General features: G+C 45.2%; 1 protein-coding gene across 5 annotated transcripts in view; it reads right to left on the reverse strand.

Annotated features, from left to right (window-relative positions):
• CLCN3 (chloride voltage-gated channel 3) overlaps positions 1-18,121 on the reverse strand; it is an 89,533-nt gene that overhangs the window by 2,629 nt on the left and 68,783 nt on the right. For 3 of the 5 annotated variants that reach the window (XM_005670487.3, XM_005670489.3, XM_013982713.2), the window contains 5 exons: positions 17,343-17,888; positions 14,986-15,172; positions 11,804-12,202; positions 5,592-5,808; positions 1,697-1,772 (listed from right to left, as the gene is read on the reverse strand). In XM_005670487.3, coding sequence (XP_005670544.2) covers positions 1,697-1,772; positions 5,592-5,808; positions 11,804-12,202; positions 14,986-15,172; positions 17,343-17,888 — 1,425 coding nt within the window. The remainder of the gene's footprint in view (positions 1-1,696; positions 1,773-5,591; positions 5,809-11,803; positions 12,203-14,985; positions 15,173-17,342; positions 17,889-18,121) is intronic. The other 2 variants (XM_001926134.7, XM_003483404.4) reach the window with 1 other exon arrangement.

An 18,121-nucleotide genomic window follows, 5' to 3' on the forward strand; every position in this document is an offset into this window, starting at 1 on the left:
AAGCGGGCAGCCTGATTCTGTGTTTGCAAAAAGCACTTTGTAGGTAAAGGTAATTCAACCCCCCTGCAGCCATCCTCTGCCGGAGCGAGCATTGTGGTCACTAACAGTGCAGTGTCCTTCCCCCACCCAGACCCAAGATAGCAGTGGAGCGGCTCTGGTTAAAAGAGGCAGAGGAAGTTCCTGTCATGGCTCAGCAGAAACGAATCTGACTAGTAACCATGAGGACGCAGGTTTGATCCCAGGCCTCGCTCACTGGGTAAAGGATCCGGTGTTGCTATGAGCTGTAGTGTAGGTCTCAGACTCAGCTTGGATCTGGTGTGGCTGTGGCTGTGGTGTAGGCTGGCAGCTGTAGTTCCGATTAGACCCCTAGCCTGGGAACCTCTATGTGCTGTGGGTGCAGCACCCCCCCACCAAAAAAATAAGGGGGGAGCAGAGAGGGGAGCAGGGGGCTGATCCACCACACCAAGAGAGAAGCAAAATGTCTTTGACCAAGGCCCCTCGAGAGTCTAATCTTTTTAAAAACCAAAACTAATAATTTAAGGATTGCCTAGCTGTACACAGAATCTTCATGAAAGCACAGGCAATGGAGATAGAATGCACATAAAATGGTCAATATAGACTTTCAATCCCAAACTTCAGAACCCCATGAATAAATCTGTACGACAACCCTAGTTTCTAGTGCAGTTATCAAAGTTTTCCTCTTTTGCTTTTGGTCAAAAAAGTTAATAGACAGTGCTTTTATGAAGTCTGAGGCATTAACACTTAATTGAGAGAGAGGTGAAGAATCGGGAGCAGGCAGCCCTGAAGATTACTTATCACCAAGAAGCAGAAAGCAGAACAGGTAGGAGCTACTTCCTATCCTGGGCAGTAAGTCGATCTTAGAGGACACATGAACTTATGAAGTAGCAGCACAGACAGGGCATGTGACCAGTGCTGCAGTAGTGAGCAAACCCCAGCAGGTTCCACACAGGTCTGACAATCGCAGGGCAAGATAATTCCAGGCATTAATTGCTAAAGCCAGACAATTTACAGGGTAATTCAAAATTTAAATCTCTAGTCATGAATCCACTAGAACAAAAAGCCAGTTAAAACCAACGCCCTTGACCCTAAAAGCTGCTAACTGCATTCTAGAGACAGCACCCAAAGAGCCGCACACCCAGGCACTGTGGATCTGCAGGTGCGAGGGGAGCCTCAGAAAACTGACTCACAGACATTCACACGTGTGCTCTGCTCTGTGGGCCATCAAACCTGACTAACTGCTGGCAACCCCAACATCATTCAGCTCGGTGACAAGCTCACACGAGCTTAGATTCCCCTGAGACTACAAAAGACTAGGAAACAAAAATATAGAAGGGGCTTGGGGTCTGAGTGGACCAGGCGTCCGCGAGGCTGGATGTTTGCTCCTTCACTGTAAGAATGTCCAGGAGATTTATGCCTCACCTGCCACTGTCCACACCACCACAGCCCTTACGTCCACCTGCTGCTCCTGGCTATGGATGGGACGGTCCCCGTCCTCAAGCTTCCCTACAGCGGGTCCCCTGGGACAGACACGGACTGGCGTGAGGGCAAGGGAGATTAACAGTCCCAAGCTTCATGCCTCCTGCCCTGGCTGGCTAAGGATGGGCTGGCGGAGTGAGTGGTGGGAGGGACAGTAGCAGCGCCTCCCCCGGGCCCAGGGAGAGGCTGCTGTGGTCACCAGGGGCTCGGTGCGCAGTGTCAGCTCCTCCAGGTGGGCCAGCATGTTCTTCCTGGTGATGATCCCCAGGACGGTCCTGAAACAGACCACGGGATGCTAATAACTGCGGGGAAGACAGACTGGAAGGAGGTTCAATCACAACCGAGAATGAGGAAATACCACAACGTGAACGGCAAGAGAGCCATTTCTAAGGAGCTTTGGAAAAATAATCACAAACATGACCTGAAATCCCAGGGCCCACTGCATAAATTCTACAGACTTTCAAAAGTGATAGGACACTCTTTGTAAATATTGGTAGGTGGTTTTCTTATTTAAGTTAAAAATCAAAACTATACAAGTTCATAACGAAGAGGACTACCAAAAACGTACAAAAGAAACTATTAATACACAGCTATAAAACTCTGAAACGTGGTTTCATTTTCAGCGTTCCTTTCTTAGAGGAAGGTGTTTTCTAACTTCTAAACCATCACCATGTGTTGCTACTGAGTGGACCCACCTCCACAGGGAAAAGGTCAGAGGAGGCTTAGCCTTCTCAACTCGGGTGGTACAGCCTAAGAAATCCCCTGGATCTTAACATGATTTGGAACTAAAACCAAACAACGCCCACTAAGAAAAGCTGACTGATACATGCTTCCTAATTTTCAGGACCCACTGAATGCTACTTCTTAGCATAAGCTTAATGAGATGGGTTTATGATCAGGGGTCAAAATGATTTTGACTTTGTACATTGTTAACAAACCATTATTATACACCGAGGAAGAGGGTGGGCAAATTCTCATGAGGATGCTTGAAAATAATTTACCTGCTTTTGCTTATTAAAACAAAATTCTGATTACTGCTTTTATAATGGAAGTAAATGAATTCAACTACAATATACGACAATATAGAGAGCAAATGTCAACTACCTTAAAAAGCGTTCATCTTTAAACTCCAGAAGGCCATCCAGCACGCCTTTTAGGGAAACTGGACCCCCCCATTATCTGGTTAAGTCAGCTCTGTGTCCGCTGCCCAAGAACAATATCTTCTTGGAGAAGATCCCCAGGGGACCAGTCAAGGGCTCTGGTCCTAAACCAGCCACCAAGGGGGTTGCATGGGGCGGGGGGCAGGAAACAGGGAGGGTGGGAATGGGAAAGGCAGAAAAGGGTTCTAGGCTAATGTCTCCTGTGTTTTGTTTTGTTCAAATAAGGGACTGATCCTTAAGAACAAACGGATCAGTTCTCAGAGCATGGGAGCAAGTTTCTCTCCAAAAAAGCTCAAAAAGGGTACTACATAAAATAAGCACTCACGCAGATTCCTTCTCTTTTTGTTTGAGGTAAATTCACTTGCTTGATAGTTGGAATCAGGGTATGTACAAATCTTGACAATTAAGTAAAAGAATTCCAATTCACTTCTTACTCATTCTTTTCTATACGGTTACACGCCATGATTAATCTCAGTTAAGCTCTACCAAACCACAAGGTACATAATGAGGACAAAATGACAGCTTTATAGATTTATAAAGTAATGTTTGCATTTACAGAGTAATAGCCCTAGAAAGGAGGAAATACATACATTCCTTTTTCTAGTTACTGGAGAAAAGAGACTGAGAGGGATGAGGGCAGATCAATGCTGCCTGTTAATTTCACAAGTGCAAGGCAATCAACACAAAATGTGACGCATGTAGACGATTCTACTGTTTCTTTGGGGGCCAAGGATGACGTACAAGGAAACAGGGCAGGACCCAGAAACCCCCATCCCAGGAGCACTTCTGCCTCCCTCCGTCCCCAAGAGGGTGCATGTGCAACTAGATCTGGAAAATCTTGTACGCTCTTTAGGCCTCGAAGAAGTTCCACAGTAAAGAAACCTCAGCTGTGTTTAATCCAATGCTTTCCAAACTCTTGTAGCCACAAAACCCTTTCTGAGTAATGCCTGTGAGCCTCCTGCTAGTTCCACCAAGACTAAAAGAGTCTGAGAAATTCAGCTAATTGGAGTACAAACTGTGGGGAATCTCCAAATCACACCCCCACCCCACCCACTTTTCTCCTTTCATGTCAGGCTCTAGACTCATCTTTCCCTCCAAAAAAACATGTAGTTATTTTCCACCTCTAAGGACCCAGTACAAACTATAAAATGCTGACAATTATCCAGAACTTCAGACTCTCCACCAAAATGCAGATGATATGAGCTCTCTTTTTCTATATGTGTAATCTATTTTCCTTGAAGGACAGAAATAAGGATAATATAATCAAAGCAAATAAACATATTCCTTTAGAAAAAGCCACCATCCCCCCGCGCCCCCCCCCCTCGCCCCCAGCTTTCTTAGAAGAGGCAGGATCAGGCAAGACTTTCAGCAGCTGCCATGCATCCCCAGCACCTCACTGCTTTCAACAATTACGCGATGACGGCCCACACACAGAGCTCCAGCCCGCACACAGTGCACCAGGACCCAGAGCGGCATCCACACCGTGGTTATAGAGAAGGCAAGACCCGCCAGGCGCAGAGCCACAACACAGTCAGTGTTTAAGACAATCCAGCTTAGCTTCCTTCCAACTGAGCCTTTTATAATTAAAAGAACCCCAAAGCGGTAAAGCTTTATGAAAAGGTACTACAGTTACAATGTACTTATCAAGTTAAACCAGAGAAAATACTTTACTGCATATATTTCTTCTCCCATCAGTATCCATGGTATCTGGTAACTTCAAACCCCCTGCCCCTTAATCAGGAGCTTTATTCCTCAAATCACTTATTCCCTGTTACCTGAAGTTATCTTAACTTGTCAGCACCATGAAAATACCTACCACAGACCTAGTTACCGGGCTGTGCTGTTTCTATTCCTGACCCAATATGGGCTAATACGCTGTCCCAAAAAATAGCAGTTCAAGAAAAGAGGAGTTCCCTATGGCACTGTAGGTTAAGGATCCAGCGTTGTCACTGCTGTGGTGCAGGTTTGATCCCTAGCCCAGGAACTTCCACCTGCCACAGGTGAAGCACCGCCCCTCAAAAAAAAAGAAAGAAAAAAAGAAATCATAAGAAAGAAGAGTTCCTCCACCAGTCAAGGACCATGCAAAGGCCAGCAGGAGACTGGCTTCTGGGCTTGAGAGCTACTAGATCTCTGGATCCCTGAGCTGTGCTGCACCTCCTCAGAGGCATAAAGGGGTCCAAGTAGCAAATGTCCACCTGCCCTGCCTCCTTTCCAGAGAGGGGTGGTATTTATCATCTGCACATTCTGTACAAAGCACCTTTGTAAGGGGCTGGATCCTCTGAGTGTACAGAGCTTCAAGCAGCCCCAGGCGGCGCAGGGGAAGAAGCCCCTCCACGCACAGCCAGCCCTGCCGTCACCAGAAAGAGCAGCACAGGGGGAGAGCAGCCGAGAGGAGGGGGAAGCAGGCCCCAGGCCCCTCTGACACCTGCCAGATCAAACTGTCCCCTGCCTCCTGTGGAGCAGCAGCGCAGCTTACATATAAATGGCAGGAAAAACAATGCGTACATTTTAAATACACAAGTGTTTACCTGCCAGAAGTTTATTTAAAAGATTTGTGGATGGAGACCATAGAAAAGAGGAAACAGGAGCATTTGCAAAAGGTTTTTAGCTAATTCACAAATTTCATTTAATTATATATTACTTCCTTCATTACATGACCAATCAAATAGTAAATAGAAAAATTCTAAAAGTTAATGCTCTGAACATGAAATACACAAAGAGCAGAAGTTTCTGCAGGGCTCCAAGCACTTCGGCCGTGGCCCTGAGGAAATGCCCTGGGCCCTATGCCCAGACACTGCCCGCCTCCCACCAGCTCTGACGTGCTCCTGACAAGTGACACTGTCTGCTGTGGCAGAGACCTGCAAGCCTGACTGGGAGGGAGCAGGCCCTGCGACAGGGGAAGGCACAGCCCGGAGAGGATGCGGACGCACTCACCCGTTGTGGGTGACGAGGCACTGCCGGAGGCCCAGCTTGCGGAAGATGTCCACCACGATCTCCATGGGCGTGTGGTCGGTGACCGTGAACGGGCTCATGTCCAGGATGCTGCGCAGCTTCAGCGGTCTCGGGCTCTCCGCCGGGAGTGACGGTGTGTGCTGCGCAAAGCACACTCGGGAGCTGCCCACGATGCCCTCCTGCTTTTTCCTGGCGCTTTCTGAAGACAGGGAAGACCACAAGTTAAACATTGATAGCTTTTCTTTCTCTTGTTTTGTTTTACAGGCAGCCTGCTTATTCAAGAGATTTAGAAAAATAAATGAATGTCTCCCAAGACTTTGGGTCCCTGCCTTTTTTCCTATCTTCCTAATCAAGAAAAAGTTGACCTAAAAGCCAGTTAGCAATTTCTTATAGTTGAAAGAATTAGAATCCACCAAAACCAAATCACCTTCAGGAAAGAAAAGTACTTTGGGTATAATTACATCACGGGATAGTTTTCCTTGCTGTTTTCTAACTCTGGGGAAAAGGAAGCACTGGAACACGGGACTTTCAAAGTCTCACAGATAACAAGGGCACCGATTACCATGGGAACCTGTACCCAAGCAGCCTGCCTATGCTCCAGGCTACTCCTCCCACTGTGGGGATGGCACCACAGGGGACTTCATCTTGTCCCTGCTGCAATGTGCTATCAACCTCCCACCCCTGTGGACCAAAGAACTCTTCCTCTTTCTAGTGTCTAAACTTAGTGCTCCAGGCGAGTCACCAGGGGGATGAGACCACAGCCACACTCATGACGCACAGGCTGACTTTTCAGCTCTTATCTGCAGAGATGGTTAATTCCCCCTTGCAGGGCTTTGCCTCCAGTGCTCCTGCCCTGAGCCTACCTCCACGGCCATCTTGGATGGAGCGAGACCACAAGTGGCCAAGATGCAGAAAGCTGCAAACGAAGAACAGAGACTACAGGATGGAGGAAACCCACAAAATGGGGTGAACACACAAGACAAATGAAATAGTTTATGTTCCTATCTTGAGTTGGTATAAATTCAAAACTGTGTACAAATATAGTATTTGTCATACTGAACATATTTTGAACATGCATTTTGCTACAAAAATATTTATGTCAAAATAATAAGCATCCAACCTAAATGGAGCAGAATAATAAGTAAAATAATAAGCATCCATCCTAAATGGAGCACAGACTGCACACCAACACTGCAGCTTTCCAGGCCCTGTTTAACCTGCTGTGGCCTGCAAGTAAGAAGGCAGGAGGTAAGTTCCACTAAGTGAGTCCAAAGCCTAAGAAGGGCGTGGACAAGAAGGCCAGAATGGTTTTGAAAAGCGCTCCTTAAGCTGCTTTTAGCCCACAGAAGCATCTGGCTAATGGCCTGTGCAGGGTGCTAAGTATGTCAGCATGTATGGCAGTTAAACTAACCCCAATCATCAACGTGAAACACCTTGGAAGAGCAAGGTGAAGGTACGCTGAGAGACTTAAACACTTAATGATAAAACAATTGCAGAAATTTTTAGAAAAAAGCAATTATATCTAATTGATTCGTTTACCTGCTTACTGGAATGTTCTCAAATACAAGGCACAAGGATAGGGAACATTCAACCTCTGAGTTAAATTTGTTATCTGAAGAATATCACTTTCACATGAATCCAGTAATTACTTTAAAAAGCACATTCACTGAACACTTACTAAGTGCCAGGACATCTGCTAGGTTTTTTTTTTTTGAAAATAAAATTTTTTGAATGCCATTCATTCAAAGGCCTTTAAGCCAAAAGTTATCATCAGAGTTTTCACTTTATTTTTATTTTTTGTCTTTTTAGGGCCACACGTGTGGCACACAGAGGTTCCCAGGCTAGGGGTCAAATCGGAGCTAGAGCCGCCAGCCTACACCACAGCCACAGCAATGCCAGATCTGAGCCACATCCTGCGACCCCACAGCTCATGGCAACACTGGATCTTTAACTCACTGAGCGAGGACAGGGATTGAACCCACGTCCCCATGGATACTGCTAAGCCACAGTGGGAACTCCAGAGTTTTCTCTTTCTGACAAGATTCAGACTTTTTCTCTAGGAGTGCACACATTAGTTACACTTCCAGGAGAATGGGAGTGGTTCTATTCCAAAGAAAAATTTTATAAAGTTAATACAAATTTTACCTCCAACCTTTAATATAAAATTATCCCCCCCCCCAATTTTCACATTTCATTGTTCCTATTTGTGTTACTATCAAGGGATTAGATTCTCAAAACTCACAAAGAAGCAAGGTACAAAGCTGTCTGGGAGTGCCTGTCGTGGTGCAGTGGTGAATGAATCCGACTAGGAACCATAAGGTTGTAGGTTTGGTCCCTGCCCCTGCTCAGTGGGTTAAGGATCTAGCGTTGCCGTGAGCTGTGGTGTAGGTCGCAGACGAGGCTCAGATCCCGCATTGCTGTGGCTCTGGCATAGGCTGGTGGCTACAGCTCCAATTCGACTCCTAGCCTGGGAACCTCCATATGCTGCGGGAGCGGCCCAAGAAATAACACACACACACACACACAAAAAAAAAAAAAAAAGCTGTCTATCCCCTTCATTTTTAACCATATGAACAGGTTCCAAAATAATCACCATGGCATCTCCAACTCTTTCACTTGTATTTATTTTAGAAAGCAAAAATCTCTACATTCATAAAAGATGTTTCAATTAACTGAGCAGGTACAAAGTTAACTGTAGCTCCTACAAAGAGATCAACAAAAGGCTGGTCCACAGACTGCAGTTCATACTCGTGTAAATCTTTTTTCAGGGTCTAAGGCTAATAAGAGATCCTCTCTCCCAGGTGCACAAGCTAAAGCTCACTCTGAACAGAAGACAGTGGCTGGGGAGAAAAGCATAGCGAGAGACGGCCTGCCACGTCCATTCTAATCGTGTTCCATATGTCAACAGTATTCACGTTCTCATACATTAACCTTCTCCCTGTAAAACTCACAGCTCCTAGGACAGACACAGAAAGGTGCAAGTACACTTCTGTACCTTCGGGTGGAAAACAGGAAGGACGTTTCAATTCACCCTATAAATATTCTCAATATATGCTTCATTTTAAACAAATCACTTGCACAGCCGGACACAAAAATGCAGGAGGAATGTCTCTCTCCATAGGACTAAACATGAACCTGGCAAGCTGTCACTGGGTCCTGCTGAGAGTGCACAGCATAACCACTATGGCCACTATCTGAAAACGTCTTACAAAATTACAAGCACACTACTCTCTGACCCAACACTTCCACTTCTGGAACTTCCCTACATCTGTGCATAAGCAAAACATCAACTACACAAGGTTATCAAAAAACATGAGGCAGCAATTTTTACCACAGCAGAACCACATTAAACCACGAGTGGGAGGGAGGCTGAATGTAAAAACTCTGATGCAGCCCATGGTATGTCCACTCAGTGGACTGCTCTGCAGCTGTTAAAAATGAAAGCAGAAAACCTCACACAAAAGATGACCAAGATTTGCAAAGACGACTGAGAAACCACTCTTGAGTGAAAAACAACAAGCTACACAACAGCATGTACTGGATAGCATGGTACAATTTGTTTAAAAAAGTAAAAAACATACATACATACTTAGGAAAGCACAGAATGATATCCACAGAAAACCTAAGAAGCCAAGCAGACGGCTGCCTATGGAAAGTTAAACTGGTGACCATGAGGTCATGGGTGAGAGCTTTTTCACTATATACCTTTCGTCTTCTTGAACTATGTCAACATACCATCAATACATAAACTAAAAAAAGGAGTTACCATCATGGCTCAGCGGTTAAAGAACCCAACTAGGATCCATGAGGATGCGGGTTCAATCCCTGGCCTTGCTCAGTTAAAGTTAAGGATCCGGGATTGCCATGAGCTGTGGTATAGGTCACAGATGTGGCTCGGATCCAACATTGCTAAGGCTGTGGTGTAGGCTTGCAGCTATAGCTCCAACTGGACCCCTAGCCTGGTAATCTCCATATGCCATGGGCACAGTCCTAAAAAGCAAAAAAAAAAAAAAAACAAAAAAAAAAAACCAGAGGATTTTGGAGTTTCTGTCGTGGCTCAGCAGTTAGGGAGCCTGACTAGCATCCATGAGGAAGCGGGTTTGATCCCTGGCCTCTCTCAGTGGGTTAAGGATCCGGCATTGCCGTGAGCTGTGGTGTAGGTCACAAACACGGTTCAGAAGTGACATTGTTGTGGCTATATAGCATGGGCTGGCAGCTACAGATCCAATTGGACGCCTAGCCTGGGAACCTCCATATGCCACAGGTGCGGCCCTAAAAAGACAAAAAAAAAAAAAAAAAACAAACAAACAAAAAAACCCGAAAAAATAATTTTAAATAACACAAAAACTCCAGAGTTTATAAATAAATTTTGGGGAAACTTATCTTGAGTTTTCTCATTCCTGGATATAACATATAGCTCACTAGTTAGGCATTCTTTTTTGTCCTTCGATAAAGTATTTCATAGAAATACATATATCAATTACATATTACATCTTATATATAATATGTATTTTAGCAATATTATATATAAAACCTAGAGTACAGGTCTATTTTTTCCCATTCAAAACAAAAACATTACAAAAATATATGTTGGTAAATACTTAAGGTGTGTTAAAAAAGGTCACCATGTAATTAACCTTTTTGATGACACAATTTGGTATTTCCTGTGTCTAAAGTACGCTACTCCCTTAAACGGACACTTGCTATCCTAATACTCTATTTCTCAAGACAGTAACAAAACTTTTAAAAGTATATCCACAGAATCAATGGGAATGTAAATAATTCTTAACTTTACAACTTTCCTCTTGTTCTTTTAAAAACCTGGGCTTTTTCCTTTAAACTTTGACATAAATTCCAACTTTTTAACCCTTGTCTTTTTCATTTTTTCATTCCAACTTTCTGACTTGTCTATTTAAACTTACAGAGTAGAAAGGGAAGCACAGAAACTCCTCTCTGACCACAGGGTGGCCGCAGTGCGGGCCGAGAAGCTCAGGCACCTGTTCACAGCCACACCAACCATACGCTGGGCCTTTCTAGCAACTACTATTCTATGGCCTAAAGAGAAACTGGGAATGATGGCCTTGCTAGGCTCTGGAAAAGCCTTCCAGAGATGCAGCTCTTTCCTTAACTAAAATGGATAGTCTCTATGGGCTCTGTTCTTTCTTCTTTCTGCTTTAACAGCTCTTATAAACTAAGTGTCCAGGCTGAGCTGAGAAACACTCCTCATTGACATACCTAGTCCTCCCACTTCAAATGGCACAAGAACTGAAATATTCTACGGTCTCTGTAATAGTGAAAGAGGTTAAGTTGGAGGGACATGGCAGGTTTGTGGGAATGACCCTGGGGACAGGTGAACACTCTACCTTCTCAGCTCAGATCTTCTAATGTACCCTGGGGAGTTTCAAAGCAAGGCCTGGAAGAAGACCCCTCTATCACCTCCGGGCTTGGGGAGAGGAGTCAGGTTGTACGGAAAAGGATTAAAGCCTTCCTGGCCTCCCTGCCAGCACTGCAGGACTGCAAGGGAAGAGGGTAATTAAATTCTGGAGGAGCAAAATGGGCTTCCTCCTCAGAAAAAAAATGTCATTTACCTCCAAGAAATAACACAGTATTGCTGACGCCGTTAAACTCTATTTTCAGGAATGTCAGCACCAAAAAGGACTTAATATTTGTCAACCTGGCCCTTAACCAAAAACAAAAACTTGATCATTATTTTTTCACTTATATATTACAAGTTATACCATAAATCTGATTCTAAAAACTGAAAAAGCAAAACCCTGTGGATCTGGTATAAAACAGATCAAAGATGATGGAATATTTAGTAACCTTCATTCAAATACACCAACTTTATTAAGTCTAAGAAGTATTTAGCGGAATGCCCTGGCACTTACTTATTTACTAAGGCCTTACACGATGTGCTGTTATGAATATCGTCAACTTAACAAGACTCCTCTGAGCGAGAAAAGAGTCTGACTCCAATCTCAAAAAATAAAGCGATATTTATCTGCAAAACAAACCATGGAAGTATAAATTCCTTTCCTAAAGGAGGTAAAACACAACCCTTGCCCCACAAACTAAACCAACTAGAGCTGACAGCTTTCCTTTCTTTCAGAAATCTACCATCCATTTGCATCTATCTGCAAGGTGTCCACAGACAGAGACACAGGCAGATGTACGTGTATCTCTTTAAAAGGTACCTATTGCGATCGTCAGGTCTCTTCTGAGGGCAAACCCCACTAATCGCTGGGACTCTTTGGACATTATGACAGGAAAGCCGTTGTAGCTGGTCTCGTTGATCATGTTCTCGATGTCGTCCACCGTCATATTGTCCTGGGTCAGGACCGCCAGCGGGGGGTCACTCCTCCGAGGTCTCATGACGTCGGCAGCCAGGGTGGTATGAGTGAACTCTTCTTTTGCATCCAAAAAAGGGTATCCATTTAGCCGTATGTGAGCTTCATAAATGCCTTCCCTCCCAAAGGCATCTCCAACCCACTTGCTGGTCATTACTGCAGCCATAAGGGGGACAATATATTCCAAGCCTCCAGTAAGCTCAAAAACAATAACCACCAGGGAGACGGTCATCCTTGTCACACCACCTGAAAGAAATGAGCACCACTGGTCAGGAAGTTCAGGGCCCCGCCGTCAATGGGTGGGCAGATGAACACAAATTATAAATAGAATTTAGTGAAAAGGATTATCACTTTAATAAGATCTAGAGAAACACCAATCTTCGTGTATAACACAGAAGGCTATTAAAATCACATTTCAAAACTGGTTTACTTCATATTTAAAAAAAAAAAAAAAATCACAGCTGACCAACTAATACAGTTTGCCATTTTGGCTTACTGCTGTAACAAAGACATAATTTCACCTCATAAAAGCTTACTGTTAATTCTTAAAAAATTTGGTGAAACACATCATGGCTAACTTGTTTACTATTGATTTTCATATTAAACTCACACGACCACAGGGTGGCCGCAGTGCGGGCCGAGAAGCTCAGGCACCTGTTCACAGCCACACCAACCATACGCTGGGCCATTACATTAAAAATTTCTCTCCTCTAAATCTCTTCAAAATGAATACATTTTGAGGCCGTGTCACTTACGTCACCAATGTAACACCCCTTCCCTAAGAAAGCTCACCTGAACTCTCCACATTACCTGCCACATCACCCTCTGAATCACCATCTCCACGTAGAGGCCTCCCCACCACCCACAGCGTATCTTACAGTTGTGCGAGTCTCATTTCCAACTCTGAGAAGTCTCTGGATGACTCAAGGTCGCAGAGACCACCACACACTCAAAACCAAACTCTATTCCTTCCCCAGAGGGCCCCCATCCAAGCTCCATGACTCCATCGCCAGGCACCACATCCTTCCTGAAAACTCAAGGGCCACTCCTGGTTCATCTCTTTACTTTATCCCAACACCCAGATTCTCACCTAGCCCTATCCGGTCTGCTCTGCAAATCTCTCTCTAGGGCCCCTTGCTCAATATTCTATTATAACCTAGTGCAGCCCTGTAGACTCTGTTCGTTGATTTTAATAATTCCTTGACTACAGGTCCTGTTACCTTCCTTCCGTCTGCTTTATAAGCCATATTCCAAAGTCAGTCTTTCCTAAGTGCCACTCTCACCATGTTGCTTCTTTGCTCAGAAACCTACCAGGGCTCCTCCGTTTTTACTTTTATCAAGCTTAAACTCTTCCTGTAATTTCTTAGAGTAAACATAGAAGAAAGAATGAACCAACTGCAGCCTGCATACCCACCACATACCAGGGATACCCCTGTCAGTTTGTAAAGGCTTTTTTTTTTTTTTTAAATAACCAAGCACTTATTTCACCAGGCACTGTGCTAACAACTGTCTATGCATTTTATCTTATATAATCCTCAGAAATAACTGAACAAGGTAAGTACTTATTATTTCCATTTTACAGATAAAAAAATAAAAATCAAAAAGTAAAGGAACTTTCCCAAAGTCATCCCACTAAAAATGGCAAAGCCACAAATTCACTCTGACATAAATTGTTGCCTTTTCAGAACCTGGCTCCTTCTCACCAACCCGACTTTACTTCCAAAAGTGTCCAGACTTCAACATAGTCAGTTTCTCCAAAGCACCAGGAATACTGTGCTTATCCCCGTCCCAATTCCACTGTCTTCACATCACTTAACTCTTCAGCAAAGTCACCTTTAGATCCCACTCCTCCTTGAGAATAAGGTGCATGTGTACCTGCTGAGCCATATGCACCGCCTTCTTCCTGGGCTCCCAAGGGCCTCGGAGATACTCTCAGCCCTGCACCTCATCACTCCGCACTGTGCACCTAGCCAGGGCTGGCCTCCTTCCCCACACGCCTCTCGTGGGGATGGGCCTCGTTCACAGCGTCACCCTCTATACCCCACACAATGCTCAAGAGAAAGTGGATGGATACCTGCTACTCTGAGGAGAGTGATTCTGCCCGTCACTTTCACTTGATATTACACTTTTGAAGATCAATAACTACATAATTTCGACTCAATGAACAAAACTAAGTCAAAATGTCAGCTATAATTAACTAAAATAACCAAAGTTTGGCTGATATTTTAAATACGAAAAGAAGTAATTTTTTTTTTTAATCTTTTTAGGGCCACACTGCGGCATATGGAGGTTCCCAGGCTAGGGGTCAAATCGGAGCTGCAGCTGCCAGCCTACACCAGAGCCACAGCAACTGGAGATCCCAGCCGAGTCTGCGACCTACACCACAGCTCACGGCAATGCTGGATCCTTAACCCACTGAGCGAGGTCAGGGATGGAACCTGCATCTTCATGGATACTGGTCAGATTTGTTTCCACTGAGCCACAACAGGAACTTCTAAACTATTTTTCATGTTCAAGACAACAAAAAATAGATTCTTAAGGACTTAATGCAGACTTCCTTTTCCTTTCACTAAAACAGTAGTTACCTCTCTTCCTTTTGCTACAGATGCATCTGAAATGTAGGCAGGCTGATAAAGAGGTCTTTTACTCAGGCCTCAAGGATCACTGAGGAGCCAGAGGAAAGGTGCTCTGAAGCCATGCACGATGCTAATCTTTGGACCCATGCTACAGACTTCAAAGGTAAGCTGGGATCCTTGACAATAAAAAGCAAAACCTCCCTGGACAGGATTCAAATACACCTGTGTTATACCAAGATGTCTCTGTCACAAAGCATCACACAGCACTTAAAAGATGTCAAGTACCATTATGGTTTTGCATTAACAAGTGTTCAGGGACAGGCAGAAAGAAAACCAGCTCTGCATAATGGGTAGTTACCCCGCCCACCCTCTGCCCATACCCCCCCAGCACCAGCCCTTGCTCAGGACTCCCAGCAGAGCACAGCCACTGACATGCACATGCAGTTATGTTACCTAAGCAGGCGGCGGCGCCGACCATGGCATAGAGGCCAGGGGTGATGCAGTCGGCCCCAACCTCACACCACTCCTTGAAGATGAACCAGTCGTGGTGATAGTAAGCCAGCTGCTCCACCGCAATGCCCACGATGCGGCCGGCGATGGCGCCAATGGCCATGCTGGGGATGAACAAGCCGGACGGGACCTGCAACGGGTCAGACACTAGTGAGGCAGGTGTTCCACACCGACCTGCTAAGGCTTGATTCACAGAGCAGAATCCCAGCACCAACGAAACAACCGCAGACCCCTGTTATAACAGGGCAATCAGCCACATTCTAGACCCCAAAGGAGGGAAGCCCAGGCTTATTTATCCTTTAGCCCAGAGTCCTTTACATACATCCGCACATAAACAGGTGCATAAGGTGGTTAAAAGGAGGAGTTTTTCTCAGCCCAGCACAGGGGGATGACTGTACAGATGGGCAAGTCAGGTCATCAAAAGATATCAAATAAAAAAGGGCACAATAAGCTTTTCAGGAGGTCCCCTGTGGTGAAGCAGTAAAGTTGTCACTGTTGTGGTGTGAGTTCTGGCCCAGAACATCCACATGCTGAGGACATGGCCAAAAAAAAAAAAAAAAAGAGGTGTTTCACTCTCCCGCTACCTAGGCCCCTCGGCCAGCACAGAGGGCAATATGGGCCACAAGCTCCCTCGTCCCCCCACCCCCATCCTGCCTCTGGCCCCCTGCACTGGATGGGCATCACAGCACCTCTACCTTAACTCGCTAATATGATTTAAGCTCTATGCCCAGTGAGTGCAATAAGAGGGAGGATAGCAAAATACAGACCATGATTCACACATCGGCACCACCACAGGTCACTGACAGAAGCTGCTCCCACCTGGCTAGGCGCCTTGAGAAGCATACACGGTCATGGCAGATGGTCACGGCCACATGAAGTGTCGGGCAGCATTTTAAAAACAAGGTTCATGGACATCCGATTCCCCATTCACATCACTGACAATCCTAAGAATTACACTTACTGGCAAATCACCACCTAAAGAACATTATTCTCACTTTCACAGATTCAAAAACAGCAACGTCCCAGGGTGCAAAAAAAGCCTGGGAGCAACAGGCCTGGGAATTTTCTCTGAGCCTTCAGGGTCCTTTCAGGCCAATATCCTACAGTGACAGAGCACAGGCATGGGCTCCCCACAGACATCCATGTCCCAACTCTGGGGAATCCGTCTGGCTGCCAGGCAAGGAGGAATTCAGGCTGTCCATCAGCCAACCTTAAAACAGGAGACTGTCCTGGCTGATGGGAGTGGGCCCCAAGTAATCACGAAGCCTCCTTAATGTGGAAGGAGGACTTAGAAGAGCTAGTGTCAGATGCTGAAATAAAACAAAGACTTGACCAGCTCTCGCTGGTTTGGAAGACAAGGAAAGGAGGCCTGGAGCGAAGGCATAAGGAGGCTAGAAAAGGCAAAAAAATGGACAGCCCCCTGGAGCTTCCATAAATCCCTGCATGCATCTCATTTTAGCCCAGTGAGACCCAATTTGGATTTCTGATCCCTCCAGAAGTGTAATAAATGTGTGTAATTTTGTGGTCATCTGCTCCAGCAGCAGTAAGAAAGTGGCTGTAAAACAGGACCACGAATTCTCTGACGCTCCCCGCTGAACCTGGGCCTCTGTGACCTCACAGACAAACGATTGCAGCAGGAGAAACGGTCCTCCTCAGACACGCACTCTCGAGACCCTGAGTGTGTGGGATCCACCCACCCTGAAGCCAGCTGTGCAGGAAAAATCAAGACAGAGAGACAGAGCAGGAGCCCAAACTGTTCACCCCAGCTGTCTAAACCTGTGCAGACCAGGTGCCTGACACACGAATGTCTCTGAGATGACCAGCCCAACCATTTGATGACGACCGAGTAAGAGGCCATAAACAGAGCCCAGCTGAGTCCTACTGAGCATCGTGAGCAGTTACCACAAGCCACTAAGTCGGAGTCAGTTGTTAACACAGAAATAGACACCGTGCTCAGCAATATATCCTGAAAAGTTATTTTTTTCATCACTAAAAATTAAACCCCAAAGACAACAGTGTTCTCAGCCTACACTGATGAAGCAACCATCCTGAAAGTTTCAGAGTTCCCACTCTGGCACAACAGGATCGGTGGCATCTTGGGAGAGCTGGGATATGGGTTTGACCCCCGAGGCTGGCACAGTAGGTTAAGGATCCCGTGTTGCTGCAGGTGCAGCTTAGGTCATGATTGTGGCTCAGATATGATCCCTGGCCCAAGGTCCATAGGCGGAGGGGCAGCCAAAAAAGAAAAGTTTCACCTCTCATGCCAAGATCACTTAAGTATCACCTCACTTAGCACTTACCTTGATACCAAAAGTGAAGACTGTCATTATGATTTTGAATATGAGTGCCAAGCATAACTGCCATATAGCTGAATACACACCAAGGCCCGCTGGGCGGTCAGGAATGTCATCGACGATCTTGCTGGCATTCATGTCATTTCTGTAGTCACAAAGGGACGAGGACTCCAGGGGACCACAGTCTGTGAAAAGCTCCTTGATCAGCTCACTGGTATTGAGCCTCGTGTAGGGGTTAGGAAAGGCTATGACCGCAGTGACGGCTGCGACGACAATGACCTCAAGAACAGGGTACTTGCCGAACTTGGTGGACTTGCGTCGACGACACCAGGCAATGTTTGCTCTAATGAAAAAGGCTCCCCACAGCCCCCCAAATACCCCGAGGAGAATAAAGGGAAACAGTTCAAAGAGGTACCATGGTGTATGATACTCCACGTAAAAAAGGACCAGACGGCTGTTACCAAATGGATTGATGGATCTCAAAACAAATGCAGCCACTAGAGCAGCAAAAAATGATCTCCATAGAGTTTTCAGAGGGAAATAATAGCTAACCTAAAATAAAGAAAAGGAAAGGAAAAATGAGTGCTGTAACTTTTAAGACATTTCTCATATGTTATAACTTGATAGTAAAGATCAACACTCTAAATTTTGCCTGCAGCTAGAGTTTACATATAATGGATTTTACTGTGGTAAGAAAAATACTATGTTATTAACTTGGGCTATCACATCACTACAAATTCACAAAATCAACTGACTAAAAACGTTTAATAGTAATTTAAAACATC

Source organism: Sus scrofa, chromosome 14, assembly GCF_000003025.6.
Source record: "Sus scrofa isolate TJ Tabasco breed Duroc chromosome 14, Sscrofa11.1, whole genome shotgun sequence".
In the NCBI taxonomy this organism is placed as follows: domain Eukaryota; kingdom Metazoa; phylum Chordata; class Mammalia; order Artiodactyla; family Suidae; genus Sus; species Sus scrofa.